We start from the raw sequence: 26,958 nt of genomic DNA, 5'->3' as shown, positions 1-26,958 counted from the left end.
AATTGGAGTCAACCCTCACAAAGCTTGCTATGCTTTATCAATTAAGCTGATATGATACTCTAAATTCTTTGTTGCTATTTCAAAAATGTTTACAACATCTTCTTCAGGAGTAGATTCCATCTCAAGAAACTACTTTCTTTGCTCATCCAAAGTGCCTACACCATTTCTATGAAGATTTTTAAAAATTTTTTAAAATTCCTCATCTGTGAAAGATTTATTATGAGATTGCAGCAATTCAGTCACATCTTCAGGCTCTACTTTTAATTCCAGTTCTCTTGCTATGTCCAACACATTACCAGTTACTTCCTCTACTGCAGTCCCGAATCCTCAAAGTCATCCATAAAGGTGGGAATCAACTTCTTCCAAACGCCTATTAATGTTGATATTTTTACCTCCTCCCATGAACCATGAATATTCTTAATGGTGAATCCTTTCCAGAATGTTTCCAATGGACTTTTTGCAGAGCCATTAGTGGGACCACTATCTAGGGCAGCTAAAGCCTTACATAATATATTTCTCATATAACAAGATTTAAAAGTCAAAATTACATCTTGAACTATGGGCTGCAGAATGGATGTTATGTTAGCAGGCATGAAAACACTTATTTTGTTGTATATCTCCACCATAGTTCTTGGGTACCATATGCATTATCAATGAGCACTAATATTTTGAAAGGAATCTTTTATTCTGAGCAGTTCTTAACAATGAATTTACAATATTCAGTAAACTCTGTTGTAAACAGACGTGCTACCATTCAGATTTTCTTGTTCCATTTACAGAGCACAGGCAGAGTAGATTTAGCATAATTCTTAAGGGCCCAAAAGGTTTTCAGAATGGTAAATGAACATTAGTGTTCTAGTTTGCTAGCAGCCAGAATGCAATACCTCAGACGGATTGGCTTTCAATAAAAGGGGACTTATTTAGTTAACATACAGTTCTTCAGAGGAAAAGCAGCTAACTTTTAACTGAGGTTCTTTCTTACGTGGGAAGGCACACAGTGATCTCTGCTGGCCTTCTCTCCAGGCCTCTGGATTCCAACAACTTTTCCCGGGGTGATTCCTTTCTGCATCTCCAAAGGCCTGGGCTGAGCTGCGAGTACTGAGATGAGGTATGCTGAGCTGCTTAGACTGTGCTACGTTGAACTCTCTCATTTAAGCACCAGCCAATTAAATCAAACATCATTCATTGCAGTAGGCACGCCTCTTAGCCGACTGCAGATGTAATCAGGAACAGCTGAGGTTCACATGCCATTGGTTTGTGTCCACAGCAATAGAACTAGGCACCTTCACCTAGCCAAGTTGACACCTGAACCTAACTACCACAATTGGCTTCAACTGAAGTTCATAAGCTGCATTAACCCTGAACAAGAGACTCAGCCTGTCTTTTTGAAGGTAGGCCTCGATTTCATTTCTCTAGCTATGGAAGACCTAAATGGAATCTTCTAAATAGAAGACTGTTTCATTTACATTGAAAGATCTTTTGTTTGGTGTGACAAAACAAAAGGTTCTACATTAGCACTTGCTGCTTCACCTTGCACTTTTATGCTATCGAGATGGCTTCTTCTCTTAAACCTCATGAACCAACTTTTGCTAGCTTAAAACTTTCCTTCTTCAGCCTTCTCATTTCTCTCAGCCTTCACAGAATTGAAAAGAGTTAGGCTCTGGATTAAGGGAATGCTGTGGCTGGTTTGATCTTCCACTCAAATGACTAAAACTTTCTCCATATCAGCAAAAGGGCTGCTTTGCTTTCTTATCACTTTTTTTTGTATGCTGTACGGCGGGGTCACATTTCATTCTTTCTCCATGTGAGTATCCAGTTATTGCAGCTCCATTTGTTGAATTTTTGCATGTTTACTTGTTTTGCTTGGAAGTGCATGGGCCAGGAATCAAACCCGGGTCTCCCGCATGGCAGGCGAAAATTCTACCACTGAACTACACCTGCACTCCCTGGACTAGCACTTTTAATTTCCTTCAGAATTTTTCCTTTGGCGTCACAACTTGGCTAACTATATTGTACAAGAGGCCTAGCTTTTAGTCTAACTTGATTTTTGAGATGCCTTCCTCACGAAGATTAATCATTCCTAGCTTTGGATTTAAGATGAAAGTTGTCTGACTCTACTTTTCACTTGAACGCTTAGAAGCCACTGTAGGGTTATTAATTGGTCTAATTTCAATATTGTAGTGTCTCAAGGAATAGAGAGGCCCCAAGGTAGGGAAAGATGTCTCAAAACACTCAACATTTAACGATTAAATTCATTATCTTTTATGGATGCAGTGCATGGTGCCCCTAAGGAATTCCAATAATAGTATCAAAGAAAACTGATCACAGATCACTAAAAAAGATATAATAATATTGAAAAAGTCTGAAATATTGTGAGAATTAACAAAATGTGACACAGAGACAAGAAGTTGTTGTTCCAACATGCTACTGGAAAAACGGCACCAATAGTCTTGCTTGAGGCAGGGTTACCACAAACTTTGGATTTGTAAAAATGCAATATCCATAAAGCATAATAAATTGAAGTGCAATAAAACAAGGTTCATCTACATTGTACAAAGAATGCCTCATGTCAATATAAGCAGTAATGTTTTACCTGACTCATGTGGAATGGAAAACAGAAGAGTATGAGGTCCAATGTGCTTCTCTGTACAAGTACGCTTGAGTCTTGCACCGAAGTACTTACTGCTTCTACCTGAAATAAGAGACCCTTTAACAAAAAATTGTCTAATACATTGGGAAATTTTTGCCATGAAAAAATAAAATCATTTTTCTTAATATATGAAAGCATGTGCCTTAGCATCTTATCAATAATTAAATGCATTAACATTATTTTGAATAGGTAAATACACTGTGATGGGTTATATATTATGAAGTACCAAAGGGTGCATAGTAAAAAGATGCTAAGAGCCTTTTCCCAACCTCTTTCCTTCTGCAGTCAGCTAGTATTACCAGTGAATATTTTTTTGCAAATAAAAGTAAATAAAAATAGACATTAATACGACAAGCCTTGCTTTACTCATAAAATATAGTTTATTAAACACAAGCTATTTTCTCTTTGAGTACTTGTACTGTTTGTGTTATATCCAAGAAACACTGCCTAATCCAAGATCATTAAGATCTACTCCCAGGTTTGCTTCTAATATATGTTTATTGCTTTAAAAAACTGTCAAAACTATCTTCCAAAGTGCCTACACCATTTCTATGAAGATTTTTAAAAATACTGTTGCATTTCCTTTCATTGCACCTTCTTTTTTTCATTTAACAACATATTTTGGAGATCTATCCATATCATTACATACAGATCTTTTTGTGTGTGTGGCTAAAGTAGTATTTAATTTTGTAGATGAACCTTAATTTATTTAAATAGGCTCCTAATAACACATATTTTCTATCATTTTTATTTTAAATAATGCTATAATTAACAAATATGCTACAAATATACTTACATAACATACATTTGTACAATAAATCCCTAGAAATAGAATTGCCAGTTTATGGAGTATATGCAGTTACAATTTAGTGTTACATTCTCACCAACAATGTGCAATAATTTTTATTTCCCCACATGCTTATCAATACATTTTTTATTTTTGCCAATCTGATGAATGACCATTGTTATCTTGGTATAGTTCAAATTTTTATTTCTCTTATCAATAATGTTGAGCATATTTTCATGTTTGAATTATTTTTATTTCCTTTACAATAGTTATGTATAAATCCATTTTCACCTTGATAGCTAATATTTATCTATTGATTATAATAGATCTTTTGATATTAGGGGAAATTAATCCTTTGTGGTGTGTTACAAATATTTTTCCCAGTATGTCATTTTTTTTAAAAATAAAAACATAAAGTTAACCTTGGAATGAATTTTATTGCTGATGGATTTTGTTTCTGTGTCTCTATGTTACTGGCTTTTCCAGTGGTCCAATGTCCCTTCCAGGATAGCAGTGTTTAGGCTCTGCTGGGCCAGAGGAAAGTACACAGCCTGCATCCAAGTCTGAAATCTCTGCCCTGTTCCTCTTCTGTCTTCACCCTACCTTACTGTATATGTACATGTACACCTTATTGTATACATAGCATATAAACATGGCTATAGGCAAAGCCCAGAACAGCAGTGAAACAGGTTGATGTGTAAATGATCCTGGGACTAGGGCCTAGTTACCCAGCCCTACCTGATGCTGAGGCTTACAGCTAAGTCTGGAAAAGCAGAGGACCTGGTCCCAAACTAGGTTCAGCTTATGCAACAGTGCAGATAGCAGAACTCCCTACTGCCATCCACCCTCATAGATTCCACATTTTGAGGTCCATCCACTCTAGGGCAGCCCTCCAGGCCTGGGCAGCACATGGCAGTGTCCAGTTTTCTCTTTCCCAGCCTCACTTGGAGGTCAGTGGTATCGAGACTTCCTAGAGGCCTGAGGGAAACCAGAAATAAGCTGTGCCAGTCTACCCAGCCTCAAAGCTTGTATGAGCTCTTACCACACAGCTATGGTAAGGCCCATGGTGGCTGCATTATAGAGGAACATGGTGCAGAAATTGCTCAGTCATATGAAGCCTCAAAAGTCACCAAGTAGGTTAAAGCAGGTAAGCCCCAAGGTTTGAGTGAAGACAGGATATGCTAAACTTAGAACCAGAAGACAGACACAGTTATCAATTATCTGCCATGGCTGTGTCATGCCACCTGGGTTCGAGGCCACAGAAGAGTGGAGAGGTATAGAAATCCATGATTAAAGATACCATCAGGTGACAATGAATATAACCTGAATGACAGCACCAAAGGAGCCCAGGGAGGTACCTTGTATGCCCTGAGGCATGGCAGCTTCACTGATACACATTTCAGTATGTGGATAGCCACAATGAGCACAGACAGACTTGTGAGCACATGCAAACATAGTACGACCAGGGTTAGTCCAGGTTCTGCTGACAGACTGAGGACTTGTACTGCTTTTTCAGCAGGACTTTCTTTCTGTAGGACTAAGACCTGCCTTTGTGGTAGCCCCATGTCTAAAGGCAGACAGCAGGAGATGGGGTTATAGATCTTGTGGGTCAGAGCTGACTCCTGAAAGGCTGAGCAGTATAGCTCCCCCTCCAGGTCTTCCAGAAGCCAGGACTTAACCAGTAGCTTCCCAGTGACAGAACATGTGGGTATGTTCTAGCAGAGTATACACCAGGAGCAGTAGGACCCATAGAAGGGAAGACAGAAACAGAAGTAGAGGAGGTAGTACTACAGGAAGGCAGAGTGACTTCCTGCTGGCCATGTTGTTGTATGCAATGGCTGATACCACTCACACCTTGCACAGCCCTAGCAGAGTGAAGAGCACATCACTGCTATCTCATATACCCACCTTAGGACCCTTTCTGGAGTCAGTAAAACCAAGAAATATACAAAGGGAAAGAGGAAGATGAGAGACGGGTTGAAGAAGACAAAAACAAGGTACCAGAGGCCATTGACAAGGGAGCTTTTGAGCTACTGGATGTAGTAGTTCTGAAACAATGAGAACAGCACCTTGCTGCTGAAGATGGAGAAAGGCAGGCATAGGACAGCACCCAGGGTAAAAGTTTACAGTTTGAATGCTATCTTGTTGACTATGGCACCCTCAACATCCACTACGGAATTCAGCACGTTTCTTTAAGTGAGTCAGGACAATATGGCAAAGGAGACAGAGTATTGCAAACAGAAGGGTTAGGAAAATACACTTGAAAATCTGCTCATGAAATAAGTGCTCTATCAAGGATAGCACCTCATAGTTACATGCTTCTAATATTGCTTATCAAGACCAGGGCAAGGGAGTCTCTGGACCTGAGAAGGATGAACAGAGACAAATCTACCACCACCAAGCCAAGGAACCTCTTTCCATAGTCTGCAATGGTCATTTTTTTTTCGTATGCTGTTTGGCGGGGTCACATTTCATTGTTTTTCTATGTGAGTATCCCATTATTGAAGACCATTTGTTGGATTTTTGTTTGTTATGTTTTTGGGGAAGTGCATGGACCAGAAATCAAACCCAAGTCTCCCTCATGGCAGGCGAAAATTCTACCACTGAACTTCCCTTGGACCCCTGGTCAATTGTTTTTTAATGAAATAAACAGTGATGTAAAACTTCCATTAAGCCATTAAAAGTAATTGTAACAGAACATGCAAGCAAATAAAGGAAAAACCTAACAAAACAAACAAAAATTCAACAAGTGGTGCTGCAATAAGGGGATACTCACATGGAAAAAGAATGAAATGTGACTTCCACCATACAGCATACAAAGAAAAAAAATGTAACTGTAACAGTACTTTAAAATCTGCATAAATATGTTATAGCTACTTTGTAAAATTGTTTGGCTGTTTCTTACAAGTTAAACACACATTAGAAGAAAACACAGGAAAAAAATCTTCATGACTTTGGATCAGACAATGATTTCTTAGATATAACACCAAAGCATAGATGACCAAAGAACAAACAAGCAGATTAACTAGATTTCATCAAAGTTAAAACTTGTGTGCTTCAAAGGACACTATCAAGAAAGTAGGAAGAACACCCATTGACTGGGGGTAATATCTACAAACCATATATCTGATAAGGGATTTGTATTTGGAATATATAAAGAATTATTTACAACTCTGAATAATACAAAGACAATTAATTCAGTTTAAAAAAATGGGCAAAGCAAAAGAAAAAAAAAAAAAAAAAGGCAAAGCATTTGAAGAGACAGTTCTCCAAAGAAGACATACAAATAGCAAATGAAAAGATGCCCAATATCATTGGTCATTAGGAAAATGTAAATCAAAACCATGAGATACCACTTCATACTCATTTGAACGACTACCACCATAATAAAAAAGACATAATAACAAGTACTGACAAGGATCTGGAGAAACTGGAACACTCAAACATTGTTGGTAGAAATATAAAATGGTACAGTCACTTTGGAAAACAGTCGAGGATTTCCTTAAAAGGTTAAACATAGAGTCACCAAACAACCCAGTAATTCCACTCCTAGGTATGTACCCAAGAGAACCAGAACCATTTACATACATACAAAACTTACTTACATATATTCACAGTAAGTATCCAAATAGCCCCAAAGTAGAAAAAAACCCATATACAGTATATCAACCGATGAATGAATGAAGTGTGGCAAATCCATACAATGGAATATTACTGGCAACAAAAAGGAATGAGATGCTACAAGATAGATGAACAATGGAAAGATTATGTTAAATGAAAGAAGTCATTCCCAAGCAATTAAATATATGATTTCACTTATATGAAATATACAGAATGGGCAAATCCATTGAAATAGAGAGTAGATTAGTAGTTGTTAGAGGCAGAGGAAAAGAGGGAATGGGGAGTGATTAAACAGTATGGAGTTTCTTTAGGTAGTGATGAAAATTTTCTGGAACTAGACAGTGGAGAAATTTGCACTACTCTGTGAATATACTAAACACTACTGAATTGTACAATTTAAGAGTGAATTGTTTAGCATGTGAATTATAGCTCAATAAAATCATTACTTAAAAAGTTAAACGTATATTTACCAGATGACTCAGTAATGCCATCCTTATATATTTCACCAAGAGAAATAAAAATACATGCCTACGTAATTCATAATTGCCTCGAACTAGAAACATCTCAGATGTCCATTGCTGGTGAATGAATAAACAGATTGTGGTACAATCACACAATACAATACAATACAGCAACATAAAGGAACAAACTACTGATCCAATGCAAAAACATCAATGAATCTCAAATGTCTTCTGTAAAGTGAAAGAAACCAGATTTAAAAACTATATATAATTCCATTTATATATGTTTATATACATTCTGGAAAAACAAAATTATAGGAATAGAAAGCAGACCACTATTTGCAAGTGGCAGGGAGTGTAAAGCAAGGGGAGCCACTCCAAAGGGGAAAGGGGGAACACTTTGGGTGATGGTAATATTCAATATCTCAATTGCAGTGGTGGTTATGTGACTATATGACATTTGTCCTAATTCTACAACTGAGCTTTACTGTATATAAACTATACTTTAATAAACCTAATCTTAAAAATCTGCATAAAATACCCCAGTAATGAAAATAATGACATGGGGAAAAGTTAAAGAATAAGTAATCAAAGTGCTTTAAAATTTTTTCAAAATGACACTGAGGGTTTGCTTTTGTACTGCTTGTACATCTAAGAGTGCAGCCTTCAATATATAGAGAAAAGATATCCTCCTGTTCTTACTCTGGGAATTAAAAATAAAAGTACAAATAAGCAATCAGCATAGGTTTTTTTGGATTATCTTTTGCTGTCTGCTTTAGCACTATAACCTCTCACATCCTACACAGAATCTGGCTATCACTCAGTCTAAAATCTGTTTGTTCTATAAATAAGGCTATGACTGAAGAGAAGGTCCACTTTGGATAAAATAATAAAAATGACTATGTTAACAGTAGTCTGACTTTCAGCAAGATGGTAATAATAAAGAACATTTATCTGCTTAATAGATAACGCAGAAAAGAGATATAAATGACCTCTTTTTTCATGAAAAACATTTTAAAACCTTTTAATGTTTATTTTTACTTCTAATTTTCCTTGGCAAAAAATGTAAATAGGAAAATAAGAACTTTATTCATGTCCCTGTCTTCAATATCTATCTGCAAGAGTACCTGACTCTAATGAAGTAGTTATTAAATGACAACCATATTTGTGGACTTACCATTAGCTCAATATCACTGCCAATTATATAAAGTTGATCTTCCATGGAAAGCTTCCTGTTCAAATGGGAGAGCACATACGTGATTCCAGGTAAACGCACAGCAGGACTGGTGAGAAGACTACCCCAAAGGGCACTGTAGAATGCTGACTGGTCCACTGCAGCAGCAACCTTTTCCAACAGTGTATTTGTTCTGAGGTACAAAGTGGTTTGAGAAGTGAGACATTTAGTTTCATTCTAAAAATAAATTGTAGTTGTCTTCCAGAATGGATGAAAGCATCCACATATGGACATATGTTCTGCTCTGGAAATAAGTGTGATAGTCTGGAAGAAGCATATAGAGTCAGAGGACTAGATTTAAGTCCTAGCATCACAATTTACTAGCCATGTAACTTTGGGGAAGTCATTTAATCATTCTCCAGTTCAGTTTTCCCATCTGTGAAGTGAAGATAAAAACATCACCACCAGTCTCTTATCTACCTCAATGGGTTGTTAAACAACTCTGAGCAATAAAATACCATACACATTTTAGTTATGACTAATAACATAATAGAACACTTCTTCTGTTGATTATCTAAAAAAACTTAATGACATTCCCAAATGTTTCCTTCTCTTTGAAATCATACACTATAAAATTCACAACTTTAATGAATTACACCTACAACAAAATCCAGGAAGCATATTGCTTTATTAAGGACTAAATTTAAAGATTACTTATGATTTGTTTCAACACAAGATAAATAGTATAATACATAAAACTCTATTACATTGTAGTAGAGTCAGAATCATAATTTGATGATGACTTCTGCTTAATGTGCTATGTGATTTAATACTAACAACTGTAATCCCTTTTAGCCTCAACTTACTTACACATTAAAAGAAACACACATTTACAAACCCTTTCAAAGAACTTGTGTAGAATAATTAGAAAAATAAGATAAATCATGTGGCTACCACAGTCATAAAGATCAATTTCTATGTTAAAATTTTAATTGTAATTGCAATTAGAATTATTAAGTGGTATTAACTCCATGCTTCCCTTCTGAAAAATTAATATAACAATTTGAAACAAAACTGATTGATAAACTAAATGAAATAATCTCATTAATGGTCTAAAATTATAAGCAAATAAGTTAAAAGATTAAGTTGATAAAAGCAAATTATAAACTTTGAGGATAAATTATTTTTTCAAGTAATTTATAATGGTAAACTAATGTTTTCAGGAATTAGGTTCTTACTGCATATAGGTGCTATTGAAATATAATTAAACAGAGTAGCTGGTCAATGTACCAGCATGGATTATTTACATTTAAATCAAATCTATCATAAAGTAAGTTTGCATTTTTAATTTTTTCCACTTCAACTCATAATTTCTTTTTCTTTTCAATAATAACAGTAAAGATACTAAATGTTATGCACTGTCTACAACTATTTACTCCCAAAGAAATAACAATGGGATCCAAAAAGAGCAAATAATTTTCTCCAAAAAGTTAAAATATCTAGAGAATTATGTCCAAAGTTGGTGAAACAGCACTATACTTGATGACAGGCCATTTTCCACAACTAACAATTTAAAAACTTTTGACATAGTGCCAAATTTCCCATTCTTTTTATTAGTGCAAATGTCCTACTGGTTGAATTATTTTAAATTATGAGCCATAATTTTTTTGAGTGACTACTCTGTACTAGGTACAGTAATTAAGTGACTTAATTACTACAATAACACAATCAAACAGGCTTTACTCTTGTTTTATAGATGAGAAAACTGACCAAATTTCAGAAATAAGAAAAAACTTTGCCTAAGCTCACAAAGTGGTAGATCCAGGATCTGAATCTGCTCTATCTAATTCCCAAGTTTGTGCTTTTACCACCTAGCTAAATTGTCAGTATGTGTGGTGCCTTGGAGCTATTTATGCAGAAAAAAATATGTTCTTAAACTTAACCAATTCCCATGGGTATTAACCCATTGTAAATAGGACCATTTGATGAGGATATTTCAATTAAGGTATAGCCCAATTGATCTAGGTGGGTCTTAATCCTATTACTGGAGACCCTTAAAAGCAGAATGAAATTCAGATGGGGGGAGGGGGAGAGGGAGAGGGAGAAGGAGAGAGAGAGAGAGGCAGACAGACAGACAAAGACAGACAGAGGGAGAGAGACAGAGAGCGCCAATAAATTTCTGTTGTTTAAGTCGACCCACTGCATGGTATTTGTTCAGCAGCTAGGAAGCTAAGACAGTAGGATACGCAGACTAGGGACACTATAACACATTTTTATTGCTACAGAAATCTTCGGGAGATACACTGAAGCAACATAGAAGAATTCCTTTTTGTGATGCTAATACATAACTGATGTAAAGATGTTTTCACTAGTAAGTAGCACCATTTTACCTCTCATAATACTCTGATCCTTCTTCTAAGCCAGGAAGAATACCCGTTAGCAGTCCTTGTAGACCAGGCTTCAGCGTTTTACCCAAAGGCAGATAATACATCTCATACAAACTGAGCAATGTTGGTTTCACAGACATGGCTGCGTTTGCAAGAAGAGGAAATAATCCAGAACTGTTCAAAAAATTAAAAATAAAAGGAAGGGAAGACAGAAGCAAAATAGCAACAAAAATTAATTCATATGAAAATTTATGTGTATATAAATTTCTTACTATTTTTTTATGAGCTAGTAAGCTATACTGACTTAAAATATCCTGTATATTGAGAAACTATTAAACTAACCTAAGTTCCTCACGTGAGCTTCACAATCATAAAATCAGTAGCTACAAAGCTATTATACAAAGTCCCCAAATTTCACAATTTCAAAACAATTTCCCCTCTCTTTACCTGCCACACCTATTCAGCCCTGTAATCACCACTTCAAAAGCTGGCATCACCATGCCATTCGTCTGGCTAACCAAAAGTGAAGAGTCTAGGCGTGACACGTGACCCTTTAAAATCTTCTACTATAACCTGCAATCAACCACCAAGTTTTCTCTTCAATTCACTCTCCTAAGTATTTTAAAAATATATTAAATTCTCTCCTTCTCCCCCAGAAATTTCCTTAGAAGAAACAACCATCATATCTTCATCATATCTTAACAGGTATTGCTTCAATATTGCTGAAGCAACTAACCCCATTAACACCTTTCGCTGTTTTCCCATTGCCCTTAGTATAAGATTTAACCCCCTTAATGTGGCTTTTAAGATCTTTCATATTGCCTATCAATGTACAGACCATGTACACTCAACCAATTTTACTTCTGTACTCTCTGCTTTCGTCATGCTGAACAATTCCTTTCAGTTCCTAGAACCTTTCCTGCTCTCTTTAGCCTTCATACAGGCTACTCTGATAGAATAATTCTTGTTCCCTTCCTTTCGCTTTCTTTGGGTGATTCCTAAATATTGAGGTCACAATCTAAGCCATTTCCTTGAGGAGATCTTCCCCTCGTTAGATTAGGTGATGCTCTCTATTTGATGTTCCTGTAGTACCCAACACTAAACTATTAGAACATTCCTCATTCTTCATCTGAATTGTTCAGTCTGTCTCTTCAACAGACTGCAAATATTGGAAAGCAAGAGATCATGACTATCTTTTCATTTCTGTATTCTGAGTACCTAACACCATGTCTGCATAAGAATTTATCTTGCTCCTAGTAAATAGAGCTTCCAATTTTAGGAAGTTTGACCAAAAGTTTCCTGCTTACTCTCTCAGCTTCCTTGAAGCCTTCTTCTCTGACGAGTTCCAGAGTCTATGACATGCCTTTTCCAGGAACTTGCTTCATCCATTATTCTTTTTCTTTCCTGTAATGTCCACTTCTCTTACCCCACTGATATCTTTGCCTTTCAACAAAAATGTGCTGAAAAATTTCCCCATAGTGGGGGAAGATAGCAGAGTAGGGAGCGCCAGGACTCATTTCTTGAAAATAGTTAGTGGACAGGCTAGAACTGTCTGAAACCCCTGTTCTGGGGCTCTGATGGCCAGGGGGAGCACTACACAGCATCTAAGGAAGAGCGGGATGAAGAGGATGAGAAACTGAGGTAAACAACTGTTAAGCAAACTGCTTGGCAGCGACTGTCAGCACCTACCCATCATTCTCGAGGTGGTTGGCTGCTGCAAAGGGAGAGGGATGTAGAAGTCCTCATCACCAAGAATGTGGGTGGGGTGGGGTTACTGACGGCTGAGCATGGACACAGCTTTTGATTGGTGAATTCAGATTGCTGAGTTCCTGCTCTGAATTGTTGCTTCAGCCTGCCTTGGACAAGGACAGCAGTGGAGGCTTAACAATTACACCCCCAACAGGGAGGAAGCAGTGGAGGCTTAACAACATAGTACCTACTTAGGGAAATGGAACAGCAGTGTGGAGTGGGGGTTGGGGTGGTAGTGCCATTGAGTTTACTGAAGAATACCATCAGCTGGGCAGGCCAAGAAATCTTGGGGGAGTCATCAAAAAGTTTAGGAGCCAAGGGTTAATAGAAAACCTGCAGAATTTATTGGGAGTGACTGGCTTCAAAGTGGCGTCAATAGTAAACTGTGGAGACTGTTATCTGCGTAACTGAAGGACAGCCTGGGAGGGATAGAATGTTTGTTTTTTCTTAAACCCCAAGTTCTTGTTAGCTATCTCTTGTATGTAGGGAGTAATATACTGAAAAGTAGTCACTCTGTTTTATCACGAAATGTATGCATGCTTTTAGTCACGTAAACGCTGCAGTATATAAGCAGGAACTAGTTAAGAATAAAGTTGTCTGTTGTCTTTACTGCTAGAGCTTCAGACCCCCTGATCCCAGTCTCTCTCTCATTTTACTTTAACATTCCTTAGGGTCATAACAGTGGCCAACAAAAAAATGTTTCTGGTGTCTTTCCTGATCTTCTCCCCAGGTCTCTTTAGAGCTGCTCTACAGCCCCGTAGTGGGTCCTTGGCCATTTTTTCATTTGGGAAATACTGACTTGGTAAAGTCCTCTCCAGGGTGACCTTCCTCCCACAATTTGCTCTCCATGCTAAAGCAGCTAAAAGCAACAAAAGGAATGTAAAAACAAACTACAGAGGCAAAACAAACAGATCAAGATTGCCAGACAGGGGACAGGAAAGGAAGCTTTCTCCTGGGGTGAAACAACTGCACAAATAGAGGAATCTTAAAAACCATACCACATATCCAAGGCAATAATCAGATAAAGAAGAGCCAGAAACTCAGTCAACAAGAGTGCTGCCCTACAAGAAATACTAAAGGGAGTTGTGCAGGATGAAAGGAAAAGACAGGAGAGAGAGGCTTGGAGGACATTACAGAAATGAAGATTATCAGGAAGGGTAACTGAAAGGGTAAAGACAGACACAAAAATAAGATATGACATATAAAAACCAAAGGGCAAATGGCTGAGGTAAGTATTGCCTTTACAGCAATCATATTGAATGTTAATGGATTAAACTCTCCAAACAAAAGACACAGACTGGCAGAATGAATAATGTATAATCCAATTATATGCTGTCTACAAGAGATTGACCTTAGACCCAAAGACACAAATAAGTTGAAAGTGAAAGGTTGGAAAAAGGTGTTTCACACAAATAGTAACCAAAAAGAGCCAGGGTAGCTGTATTAACATCAGACAGAATAGACTTTAAATGCAAAAATGTTATGAGACAAAGCAGGACATGACATATTAATGAACAGGGCAATCCACCATGAAGAAATAACAATCATAAATATTTATTCACCTAATCAAGGTGCTCCAAAGTACATGAAGCAAACACTGGCAAAATTGAAGGAAGTATTAGACATTGCTAAAACAATAGTAAGAGACTTAAAAACACCACCTTCTTTAATAGATAGAATATCTAAACAGAGAATTAATAAGTAAATAGAGAACCTAAATAACATGATAAATGAAAGTAAACCTAATAGACATATATAGATCATTGTACCCCAAAACACCAGGATAAACACACTTCTCAAGTGCTCAGAGATCATTCTCCAAGATAGACCACATGCTAGGCCACAAAGCAGGTCTTAATAAATTTAAAAATATTGAAATTATACAAAGCACTTTCTCTGATCATAATCGAATGAAGCTGGAAATCATAACCACTGGAAAACTGGAAATTTCACAAATATATGGAGGTTAAACCACACACTCTTAAAACACTCAGTGGGTCAAAAAGAAACTGCAAGAGAAATCAGTAAGTATCTCAAGACAAATGAAAATGAGAATATAATCTATCAAAACCTATGGGATATGGGTCATGCAACAGTGGCACAGTGGCAGAATTCTCACTGGCTATGCTAGAGACCTAAGTTTGACTCCCAGAGCCTGCCCATGTAAAAAAAAAAACACAAAAAACCAAAAACCAAAACAAAACAAAAACCTATGGGATGCAATGAAGGCAGTGCTAAGAGGGAAATTTATAGTCCAAAAATGCCTACAATAAAAAGGAATAAAGAGCTAAAACCAAAGACCTAAGTGAATAACTGAAGAAACTAGAAAAAGAACAGCAAATTAATCCCAAAGCAAGCAGGAGGAAAGAAATAACAAAGATTTAAAGCAGAAATAAATGAAATGGAGAACAAGAAGAACAAAACAAATGTGAGCACGAATAAAGCCAAAAGTTGATTCTTTGAGATGATCAATAAAACTGATAAACAAACCCTTAGCTAGACTGACAAAGAAAAAAAGAGGGAAGATGCAAACAAAATCAGAAATGAGGGAAGAGCCATTACTACTGACACCACAGAAATAAAAAGGATCATAAGAGGATACTATGAACAACTGTATGCCAACAAATTAGACAACTTAGATAAAATGGACAAATTTCTAGAAACATACAATTTACACTGACTTTAGAAGAAACAGAAGACCTCAATAGACCAATCACAAAAAAAGAGAGTGAATCAGTCATCAAAAACGTACCAACAAAGAGAACCTAGGGTCATGGCTTCACAGGTGAATTCTACCAACATTCCAAGAAGAATTAATACCAATCCTGCTCAAACTATTCCAAAAAATGAAGAGAAGGGAACACTACCTAACTCATTCTATGAAGCCAATATCACCCTAAACCACAGACAGATAAGGATACTACCAGGAAACAAAATTAAAGACCATTTCTCTAATAAATACAGCTACAATACCCTACTCTAATAAATACAGCTACAATACTTGCAAATCAAATCCAACAACACATTAAAAGAATTATGATCTTTTGATCATAATTATGATCAAGTGGGTTTTATTCCAGGTAAGCAAGGGTGGTTCAACACAAGAAAATCAATTAACTTACAACATAAACAAATTAAAGAGAAAAACCAAATGTTCATCTCTATTGACATACAAAAGGCATGTGAAAAAATACAACATGCTTTCTTGATAAGAGCACTTGGAAAAATAGGAATAGAACAAAACTTCTTCAACATCATAAAGAACAGTATGAAAAACCAACAGCTAATATTATACTCCATGGTGAAAAACTAAAAGCTTTCCCTCTAAAATCGGGAACAAGACAAGTGTTACTCAACATATGCTAGAAGTTCTACCTAGAGCAGCTAGGCAAGAAAAAGAAATATAAGTATCTAAACTGGAAAGGAAGAAGTAATACGTTCACTATTTACAGACAACATGATCCTATATGTAGAAAAAGTACCAAAAACACAACAAAGCTACTAGAGCTAAAAAAACAAAAATGAGTTCAGCAAAGGGGTAGGATATAAGATTAACACACAAAAACCAGTAGTATTTCTATATACTAGTAATGAGTAATCTGAGGAGAAAAAGAAAAAAATTCCATTTACAATAGCAACTAAAAGAACCTAACATCTAAGGATAAACTGAACTAAGGTTATAAAGGACTTGAACAAAACACTACTAAAAGAAATCAAAGAAGATCTAAATAAATGGAGGGCAGTCTGTGTTCATGAACTGGAAGAATAAATAGTGTTAAAGAGTTAATTCTACACAAACTGATTTACCAATTCAATGCAATCCCAATCAAAATTCCAAAAGCCTACTTTGCAGAAAAGGAAAAGCCAATTATCAAATTTATCTGGAAGGATAAAGGGTTCTGAATAGCCAAACACATCTTGAAAAACAATAATGAAGTTGGGGGGCACAAAATTCCTGACTTTAAAGCATATCAGAATGGTGGGGCAAGATGCGGCTTAGTGAGATGTGAAATTTACTTTGTCTTCCAGAGCACCTAGTAAATAACAGAAATGGTACAGAAAAACTGCCTGGGGAACATCAGTGACCAGACACACACACACAGCATACACTAGTCTGGACCAGGTGGAACAACTGAGATTCCACAAAGAACTGTTAAGTACCCCAAGTCGTGGAGGTCAGTACCCTTTCCCCAGGGGCATGGCAGGCTGGATCCCCCAGGGGAAAGGAAACAGACTTTATTAGAAACAAGGGCTAAGATCAACCAAGCTCCAATTGTGGAAGTAATCAACATATTCTGACTACTGAAACTAGCAGAGACAAATCTGGAATACACAATAAAGGTACGAGGAGTCTTTGCTCCAGCAGAGAAGGTGTGGGGGTGAAAAAAAAACCAGAGGCTTTTTGGGTAGGATAGCACAAAATACTGGAAAAGGGCTGGACTCTAAGAAAAGGGGGCACATAGAGCCTGTAAATACATAGAGCCATGAACCAACTTAAGCTCTTGATTGATCTTAAGCTCTTGACTGACAAACCCCAGGAGAAGGGCACCGACTCTAAAAAGCCTTTTTCTCTGCTCCTTAACAGCTCATTACATAGAACTGGAAGCACTCTCAGGCTCCAGCACTGCCAGGCCAAGGGCAGAATTAAGCTTGTCTGAGAGAGAAAGTAACTAGTCAGGTGTAAGGAGTTAATTCCCTACAGAGTATATCTTTCCCAAGTGGGCCTGGCTCAAGGGGAATCAATCCCTCTTTGAACGAATTCAGGTCCCAGGGACTGGAAAACTGAATCAATTAAAGCCATCCTACAACCTCATCTCTGTCTCAACCACACCCTGGCAGGGAGAGTCTGTTAAAGGTAAAGGCACCACACCACTTTATGCTGGTGGGAAACTGCAGGCAGACAAGTGCCACATGCTGGGCAGGATAGGAAAAGCAGAGTCTAGAGTCTTCACAGGAAAGTCTATCAACCTGTTGGGTCACAACCTCAGGAAAAACTGATGCTAGCTACACTTCCCTCCTGAGATGTGGGCCTGTCTGGTTGAGAAAAAATCTGACTGGAGTCTATAATATCTGAGGAGACCTTCCTCAAAAGAAAAAAAAAGCTCCATATAGGCAAGGCAAGAAACAGAAAAACAAGAACTGAAAAATTCTGATCAGTTAAACAGAACCTATGCTAGAAGTCCAGAATAAGTTGAACTGAATGTCGAAAAAAAAAAAACAGAGAACAAAGCCATCCAGCAAGAAAATCCTAGGAAAAAGGGTGAAAACAATCTCCAGAATAAACTAAGGAAATCAAATGCCTAGATGCCAGCAAAAAATAACGAGTTATACTAGGAAAATAGAAGATGTGGCCAAGTCAAACAAACAATTCAAATGAGATACAGGAGTTGAACAACTAATTCAGGATGTTTGAACAGACATGGAAAACTTCATCAAAAATCAAAGCAACTAATTGAGAGAGGATATAAAGAAGACAATGGTGAAACACAAAGAAGAACTTGAAAGTTTGAAAAAACAAATCACAGAACTTATGGGAATGAAAAATAGAATAAAAGAGATGAAAAAACAATGGAAACTGCAATAGATTAGAAGAGGCAGAAGAAACTGCCTCTTCAACATCACATTTGAAGAGGACTGGTGAACTAGAGGACCAGACAGATGAAATCTCATACACAAAAGAAAACATTGGGAAAAGAATGTAAAAATGTGAGCAGGATCTCAGGGAATTGAATGACAATGTGAAGTACATGAATATATGTATTGTGGGTGTCCCAGGAGGAGAAGAGAAGGGAAAAGGAGGAGAAAGACTAATCACTGAAAATTTTCCATCTCCTATGAAAGACATAAAATTACAGAGCCAAGAAGTGCAGTGTACCCTAAACAAAATAGATCAAAACAGACATACTCCAAGACATTTACTAATCAGATTGTCAAATGTCAAAGAGATAGAAAGAATTTTGAAAGCAGCAAGAGAAAAGCAATCCATCACATACAAGAGAAGCCCAATAAGAATAATGTAGATTTCTCAGCAGAAACCATGAAGGCAAGGAAGCAGTGGTATGATACATTTAAAATTCTAAAAGAGAAACCTGTCAACCAAGAATTTTATATCCAGCAAAACTGTTCTTCAAAAATGAGAGAGAGATTAAAATATTTTCAGACAAACAATCACTGAGAGGATCTGTGACTAAAAGATTGGCTCCGCAAGAAATACTGATGAGAGCAATACAGGCAGATAGGAAAAGGCACGGGAGAGAGGTCTGGAGAAGGGTGTAGAAATGAAGACTATTAGTAAAGGTAAAAAGAGGAAAAAAAATTAGATATGATATGTAAAATCCAAAAAACAAAATGGTAGAAGTACTGCCTTTACAGCAACAACATTAAATATTAATGGATTAAAGTCACCAATCAAAAGACATACACTGGCAGAAAGGATTAAAAAACAGGACCCATCTATATGCTGTCTACAGAAGACTCATTTTAGACCCAAGGACAAAAAAGGTTGAAAGTAAAAGGTTGGAAAAAGATATTTCATGCTAACAGCAATCAGAAAGAACAGGAGTAGCTATACTAACACCCAATCAATTAGACTTCAAATGTAAAATAATTAAAAGAGACAAAGAAGGACACTATGTATTAATAAAAGGAACAATACAACAAGAAGACATAACAGTCATAAATATTTATGCACTGAGCCAGAGTACTCCAATGTATATGAGGCAAACACTGAGAACAATGAAGGGAGAAACAGACACCTCTACCATAATAGAGACTTCAATTTCCTGCTCTCATCAATGAATACAACATCTAATAGACAGAGGATCAATAAAGAAACAGAGAATTTGAATAACACTATAAATGAACAGAATTAACAGACATTTACAGAACATTATACCCTATAAAAGCAGGATATACATTGTTCTCAAGTGACCATGGATCATTTTCAAGGATAGACCACATGCTGGGCCACAAAGCAAGTCTTAATAAATTTAAAAAGACTGAAATCATACAAACTCTTTCTCACATCACAATGGAATAAAGTTGGAAATCAATAACAGACAGAGGGTCAGAAAATTCACAAATATATGGAGGTTAAACCACCACTCTTAAACAACCAGTGGGTCAAGGAAGAAATCACAAGAGAAATCAGTAAATACCTTGAGGAAAATGAAAATGAGAACACAACATATCAAAATTAAAGGGATATAGCAAAGGCAGTGCTAAGAGTAAAATTTACTGCCCTAAATGCCTATATTAAACAAAGAAGAAAGGAATTAATGGTTCACTTAGAAGAACTGTTCTCTAAAGAACAGTAAACTAACCCCAAAGCAAACAAAAGGAAAGAAATAACAAAAATTAGAGCAGAAATAAATGAAATTGAGAACATAAACACAATCAAGAAAATCAACAAAATCAGAAGTTGAATCTTTGAGAAAAACAATAAAATTAATGTACCCTTGAATTAGGTTGACAAAAAAAAGATGGAAATAAAATCAGAAATAGAAGAGGAGACATAACCACTGACTCTGCAGAAATAAAGGAGATACTGAGAGAATACTATGAGCAACTATATGCTAATAAACTAGACAATGTAGATGAAATGGACAACTTTCTAGAAAGGCATGAACAACCAACTCAAGAAGAAACAGATGACCTCAACAAACTAATCACAAGTAAACAGACTGACTCAGTCATCAAGAAACTCCCCAAAAAGAAAAGTCTGGGACCAGATGGCTTCACATGTGAATTCTATCAAGCATTCAAGAAAGAATTATTACCAATCCTGTTCCAACTCCTCAAAAAAATTGAAGAGGAGGAAAAGCTACCTAACTCTTTCTATGAAGCCAACATTACCCTAATAACAAAGCCAGATAAAGACATTACAAGAAAAGAAAATTACAGACCAATCTCTCTAATGAAGATAAATGCAAAAAGACTCACCAAAACACCTGCAAATCAAACCCAGCAGCACATTAAAAGAATTATACACCATGAACAAGTGGGATTTATTCCAGGTATGCAAGGAAGGTTCAACATAACAAAATCAATTAATGTAATACACCATATCCACAAATCAAAGCAAGAGAAAACCACCTGATCATCTCAATTGATGCAGAAAAGACATTTGACAAATTTCAACATCCAATCTTGATGAAAACACTTCAAAGGATAGGAATAAAAGGGAATGTCCTCAACATGATAAAGGGAATATCTGAAAAACCCACAGCTAACATAATCCTCAACTGGAAAAGTCTGAAAGCTTTTCCTCTAAGATTAGGAACAAGACAAGGATGCTCGCTGTCACCATTGTTACTCAACATGTGCTGAAAGTTCTAGCCAGAGCAATTAGACAAGAAAAAGAAATAAAAAGCAACCAAACTGGAAAGGAACAAGTAAAACTCTCTGTTTGGAGATGACATGATACTATATGTCAAAAATCCTGAAAAATCTGCAGCAAAGCTACTACAGCTATGAAATGAGTATAAGCCAAGTGGCAGGGTACAAGATCAACAACCAAAAATTAGTAGTGTTTCTCAACACTAGTAATGAGCAATCTGAGGAGGAAATCAAGAAAAATTCAATTTACAATAGAAGCTGAAAGAATAAAACATTTAGGAATAAATTAAACTAAGGATACAAAGACTTTTATACAGAAAACTAAAAAAAAAATTGCTAGAAGAAATCATGGAAGATCTTAATAAAAGGAAGGGCATACTGTGTTCATGGACTGGAAGACTAAATACAGTTAAGATGTCAATTCTACCTAAATTGATTTATAGATTGTCTGGTTTGAAAGGATTTATGTACCCTAGTAAAGTCATGGAAACTTGATTAGATTATCTCTGCAGAGATTCGACCCAATCAATTGTGCGTATTAAAATCGATTAGATGGAGACATGTCTCTACCCCATCTACATGGGTCTTGATTAGTTTACTGGAAGCCTATAAAAGAGGAGACATTTTGGAGAGAGTTCCTTTTGAGAACAACAAGAGAGTCATGAAGCAGAGTCCACTAGCCTGTGACCTTTGAAGATGAAGGAAAACAACTCCTGGGAGTTTCATGAAACAAGAAGCCTGGAGTGAAAGCTAGCAGATGTTGCCATGTTTACCATGTGCCTTCCCAATAAGACAGAGAAAAACCCTGAACGTCATCAGCCTTCTGGAACCAATGTATCTTTCCCTGGATGCCTTAGATTGGACTTTTCTATATCTTTGTTCAAATTGGGATATTTTTGCAGCCTTAGAACCATAAACTTATAACTTATTAAATTCTCCTTTTTAAAAGCCATTCCATTTCTGGTATATTGCATTCTGGCAACAAGCAAACTAGAACACAGATTAAATATAATACCAATTAAAATCCCAAAAAGTTACTTTGCATAAATAAAAAATCCAATAACCAACTTTATTTGAAAGGGAAGTGTGCCCAGAATAGCTAACAATATCTCTTATTTAAAAAAAAATTTTATTAATAAAATCAATCAACATATAAACACAAATATTCTTAACATATGAACATTCCATACTTGATGTGCAATCAATGGATCACAACTAACAATATCTTGAGAAAGAAAAATGAAGTAGGAGGTTTCAAACTACCTGACTTTAAAGCATATTACTAAGCTATAGTGGTCAAAACAGCAAGGTAATGGCATAAAGAAAGATATACCGACCAATGAAATTGAATAAAGTATTCAGAAATAGACCCTCTCATCTATGGACACTTGATCTTTGATAAGGCAGTCAAACCAACCCACTTGGGACAGAGCAGCCTCTTCAATAAATGGTGCTTAGAGAATGGGCTATCCATACACAAAAGAATGAAAGAAGGATCCATATCTCACACTTTATACAAAAATTAACTCAAAATAGATCAGAGATCTAAACATTAGAGCTAATACCATAAAACTTTTAGAATAAAATGTAGGGAAATGTATTATAAAACTTGTTATAAGAGGTGCTTTCCTAGAACTTATATGCAAACCATGAGCATTGAAAAAAGAAATAGATAAATGGCATCTCCTCAAAATTAAAAACTTTTGTGCATCAAAGAACTTTGTAAAGAAAGTAAAAAGACAGCCTACATACTAGGAGACAGTATTTAGAAACCACATATTAGATAAAGGTTTAGTCTCCAGAATATACAGATTCTTCAATTCAACCACAAAAAAGACAAACAACCCAATTAAAAAATGGGCAAAAGACATGAACAGACACTTCTCAGAAGAGGAAATACAAATGGCTAAAAGGCTCATGGAAAGATACTCCACTTCACTGGCTATTAGGGAAATACAAATCAAAACCACAATGAGATAGTATTTCACACACACTAGAATGGCCATTATAAAGAAACAGAAAATGACACATGCTGGAGAGGATATATAGAAAGAGACACACTTATCCACTGTTGGTGGGAATATAAAATGGTACAACCACTCTGGAAGGCAGTTTGTTGGTTCCTCAGGAAGCTAAGTATAGAACTGTCACATGCCAGCAATCCAATTACTAGATACATATTCAGAGGGCACAAATGGACATTTGTAGACCAATGTTTACAGGATTATTTATGATTGTCAAGAGATGGAAATAGCCCAAATGTCCATCAATGGATGAATGGCTAAACAAGCTGTGGAACACACACACAATGGAATATTATGCAGCTGTAAGATAGAAGAAAGTCATGGAACATGTAATAATGTTGATGAACCTTATGGACATTATGCTGAGTGAAATTAGCCAGAAACAAAAGGACAAATACTATATGGTCTCACTAATATGAAGTAACATTAATGAGTGAACTTTGAGAATTGAAGTTAAGAACACAGGTTATCAGGAGATAGAAATACGGTAGAGATTGGGCAACTGGTGCTAAGATGGTGCAACAGGACTGATTGTAGAAATTCAGAAATGGGTAGTACAATACTACTTGATTGTACCACAATAATATAAGTACATTGAATGAAGCTGAACATGAGTATAATTGAGGGAGAAGGGCTGGGGGTACATATGAAACCAAAAGAAAAGACAGAGGATAAAGACAGAGACGGTATAATTTAGGAATGCCTAGAGTACACAGTGATGGTAATTAAATGTACAAATAAAAAAGCATTTTTGCAAGAGGGAGAACAAATGAACATCAACATTGCAGACAGCTGAAAATAGATGGTATAGGGAAAAAAGCAGTCAATGCAAACAAGGGTCTGTGGTCAACAGTAACTCTGTAATATGCTTCCACTGAATGTAACAAAGGCATTATGCCAAACTAAACAGGCGAGGGGTCATGAGGCAGGGTTATAGATTCTTTGAGGAAGAAAAGGAAATGTTTTTGTATAGATTATGGTGGCAAAGGGATGTATATAAACTTATGATGTGTAAATAAAGCTGTTTAAAAATGAACAAAGAGGAACAAGTGCCAGAGAAATCCTCAGAAAGAGATGTACCTATTCACTATTGGTAGAGAAAATGAGAGGTACAGCCCCTTGGAAGGCAGTGTGTTAGTTCCACAGGAGACTAGGGGTGGGGTTGCTATTATATTCTGAAATCCGGTTGCTCAGTATATACCTGGTGGAACTAAGTATGGGGGCAGGAATGGACATTTGCATACAGGTGTTTATGGCAGCATTGTTTGTGATCCACAATGGATGGAGGTAGCCTAAGGGTACAATGACTGAGGAATGGAAGAGGGAACTATGTGATATACATCAATGGACTACTGAGCTATGGCAAGAAAGGAATGAAGTTGTCAGGCATACAACTAGGTGTATGAACCTTAAGGAATACATGTTGAATGAAATGTCAGGAACAAAAAGACAAACATTATAATGCCTCAACCATATGGACTAACTATAATATAAAACTAGGTGCACTGAAGTCGAGAACATGGGCATCAGGTTGGGGCCTATTGTATAGAGTCCTAGATTGTAAGCTCTTATAGCAGATACGTATATTCAGGAGTTATAACTGTTATTTCTAAATTCTGGGATAATGAGCTGTTTGTATGTAACCTGGTTGTTTCCAGAAACTTCAGGTGTTTATGTGACACCTAAGATCCAGAGTTAGAGCTATGAAGTTCTGAAAGTCAGCAGTACCCCATATAGCAACTGCTTAGAAAGCTGAAAGTTGACTTTGACTAGAGATATGAAGGAAGGCGATCTGGATAGGACTAAAATAGATTAGAATACAGGGTAAAGGATAATATCATTCATACTTTAGAGCTTCAACTTCCATGTGAGACCAAAGGGAGAGATGTTTATTTGATGCAGAATTTATATTTTGGGTAGTGGATTTCCTAATTTAACTTGTATGGTCAGTTTAGTTGAACACTATGAGTACATGGGATCTTGAATAGGGTGTGAGAGTTTTTTGGTTTGTCCAGGTTAGTGTGATGCTCTGATATAACTCAAAGTAATTTGGGCAGTGAATAAAGAAGCATCTGCATGGTCCCCTTAGGGAACTGGGGAAAAAAGAGGAAATATTCAACTTCCCCATTTGGAGAATTCTGATACTCTTGCAACCAACCAAATCAAAAGGCTGAGCCCTTGATCTTGGGGTTCACCCCTATGAAACTTATTCCTGAAAGAATAGGCTAAGCTTATTTAAAACTAGGCATAAGAGTCACTCCCAGAGAACCTCTGTTGTTGCTCAGATGTGGCCTTTCTCTCTCTAAGCCAATTCGGCAGGTGAACTCACTGCCCTCCCTCCCATGTGAGAAATGACTCCCAGGACTGTAAATAACAGGATAAGCCATGACCCGGCATCAAGGGGCTGAGAAAGCCTTCTTGATCAAAAGGGGGAAGACAGAAATCAGACAAAATAAAGTTTCAGTGGCTGAGAGAATTCAGAGTTGAGAGGTTATCATGGCAGTTATATTTTTATGCATCATACAGATATCCATTCTTAGTTTATGGCATATTGGGATGGCTGGAGGGAAGTATCTTGATTCTTGAAGACAACTGTATAAAGTGTTCCAGTAGCCTTGATACTTGAAGACAATTGTATAAAGATAAAACTTTTACAATGTGACAGTGGGATTGTGAAAATCTTGAGTCTTTTGCTTTTATCCAGGCTATAGATAGATGAGTAAAAAAAAAAAAAAATGAATGAAAAATAAATAAATAATAGGGGAGACAAAGGGTAGGATAAATTAGGTTGATAGAAATACTAGTGGTCGATGAGAGAGAGGGTTAATGGGTATGGGATGCACATGAGTTTATTCTTTTTGTTATTTTTATTTCTTTTTCTGAAGTGATGTTAATGTTCTAAAAAATGATCATGGTCATGAATGTAAAACTATGCGATGATACTGTGTCTCACTGATTGTATATCATGTGTGGAATGTGTGAGTGTAAAGATTTATCAATAAAAATGTTTTTTTATTTCTGGCTATTACTAGAAAGCTTAACATTTAGTAAGGGAAGAACTTTGTCCTACAGTTGCTAGGAATAGAAACATTGGCTACTGTGGGAACCGGTCACTGGGCTATAGCTTTCAAAGCTGTTGATGCTGCAAGTTAGTATTTGGCCAGAATTTTCACAATGCTTTAGAGTTATTTACTTAAAAATTTTTAGACAAATTTTAAGAGTTTTATGGGACTGATGCTTAGTTACCTTATGTCTTTAAATTGTAAAAGTGAGTTGATGCAATACATGTGACTTTCTGCTATAATGCAAATATTTATTTTTAAAATGCAATGAAAACTGTTTTATAATAAAAATTTATTAGTTTTTAAAAAAGCCTATCAGAAAATTACAGTGGTCAAAAAAGTATCATACTGGCATAAGGACAGATACCCTAACGATGGAAACAAATTCAGAGTTCAGACACAGACCTTCACATCCATGGCCAATTGACAAATGATAAGGCTGCCAACTCCACTCAATTGAAACAGAAGACTCTCTTTAGGAAATGGTTCTGGGGAACTGGATATTCATATGTAAAAGAATAAGAGGACCCCCATCTCATACTTTATATAAAAGTTAATTCAAAAGGGATCAAAAATCTAAATATAAGAACCAGAATCATAAAACTCCTAGAAGAAAATGTAGGGTGAAACATGTTCAAGATTTTGTAGTAGGAAATGGTCTACTAGACTTTATGCCCAAAGCACAAGCACAAAAGAGTAAAATAAA

At 36.4% G+C, this 26,958-nt stretch overlaps 1 protein-coding gene and 1 pseudogene across 6 annotated transcripts in view; both read right to left on the bottom strand.

Annotated features, from left to right (window-relative positions):
• Nucleotides 1-26,958, bottom strand: part of DOP1A (DOP1 leucine zipper like protein A) — a 186,579-nt gene that overhangs the window by 96,695 nt on the left and 62,926 nt on the right. For all 6 annotated transcript variants that reach the window (XM_077162334.1, XM_077162336.1, XM_077162338.1 and 3 more), the window contains 3 exons: nucleotides 11,084-11,254; nucleotides 8,697-8,886; nucleotides 2,594-2,692 (listed from right to left, as the gene is read on the bottom strand). In XM_077162334.1, coding sequence (XP_077018449.1) covers nucleotides 2,594-2,692; nucleotides 8,697-8,886; nucleotides 11,084-11,254 — 460 coding nt within the window. The remainder of the gene's footprint in view (nucleotides 1-2,593; nucleotides 2,693-8,696; nucleotides 8,887-11,083; nucleotides 11,255-26,958) is intronic.
• Nucleotides 3,843-6,339, bottom strand: LOC143684916 (protein LMBR1L pseudogene; annotated as a pseudogene).

The sequence above is a fragment of the Tamandua tetradactyla genome, chromosome 5 (assembly GCF_023851605.1).
Source record: "Tamandua tetradactyla isolate mTamTet1 chromosome 5, mTamTet1.pri, whole genome shotgun sequence".
Taxonomy (NCBI): Eukaryota; Metazoa; Chordata; class Mammalia; order Pilosa; family Myrmecophagidae; genus Tamandua; species Tamandua tetradactyla.
The sequence above is the reverse complement of the archived record's forward strand: the minus strand, read 5'-3'. Positions and strand labels throughout refer to the sequence as shown.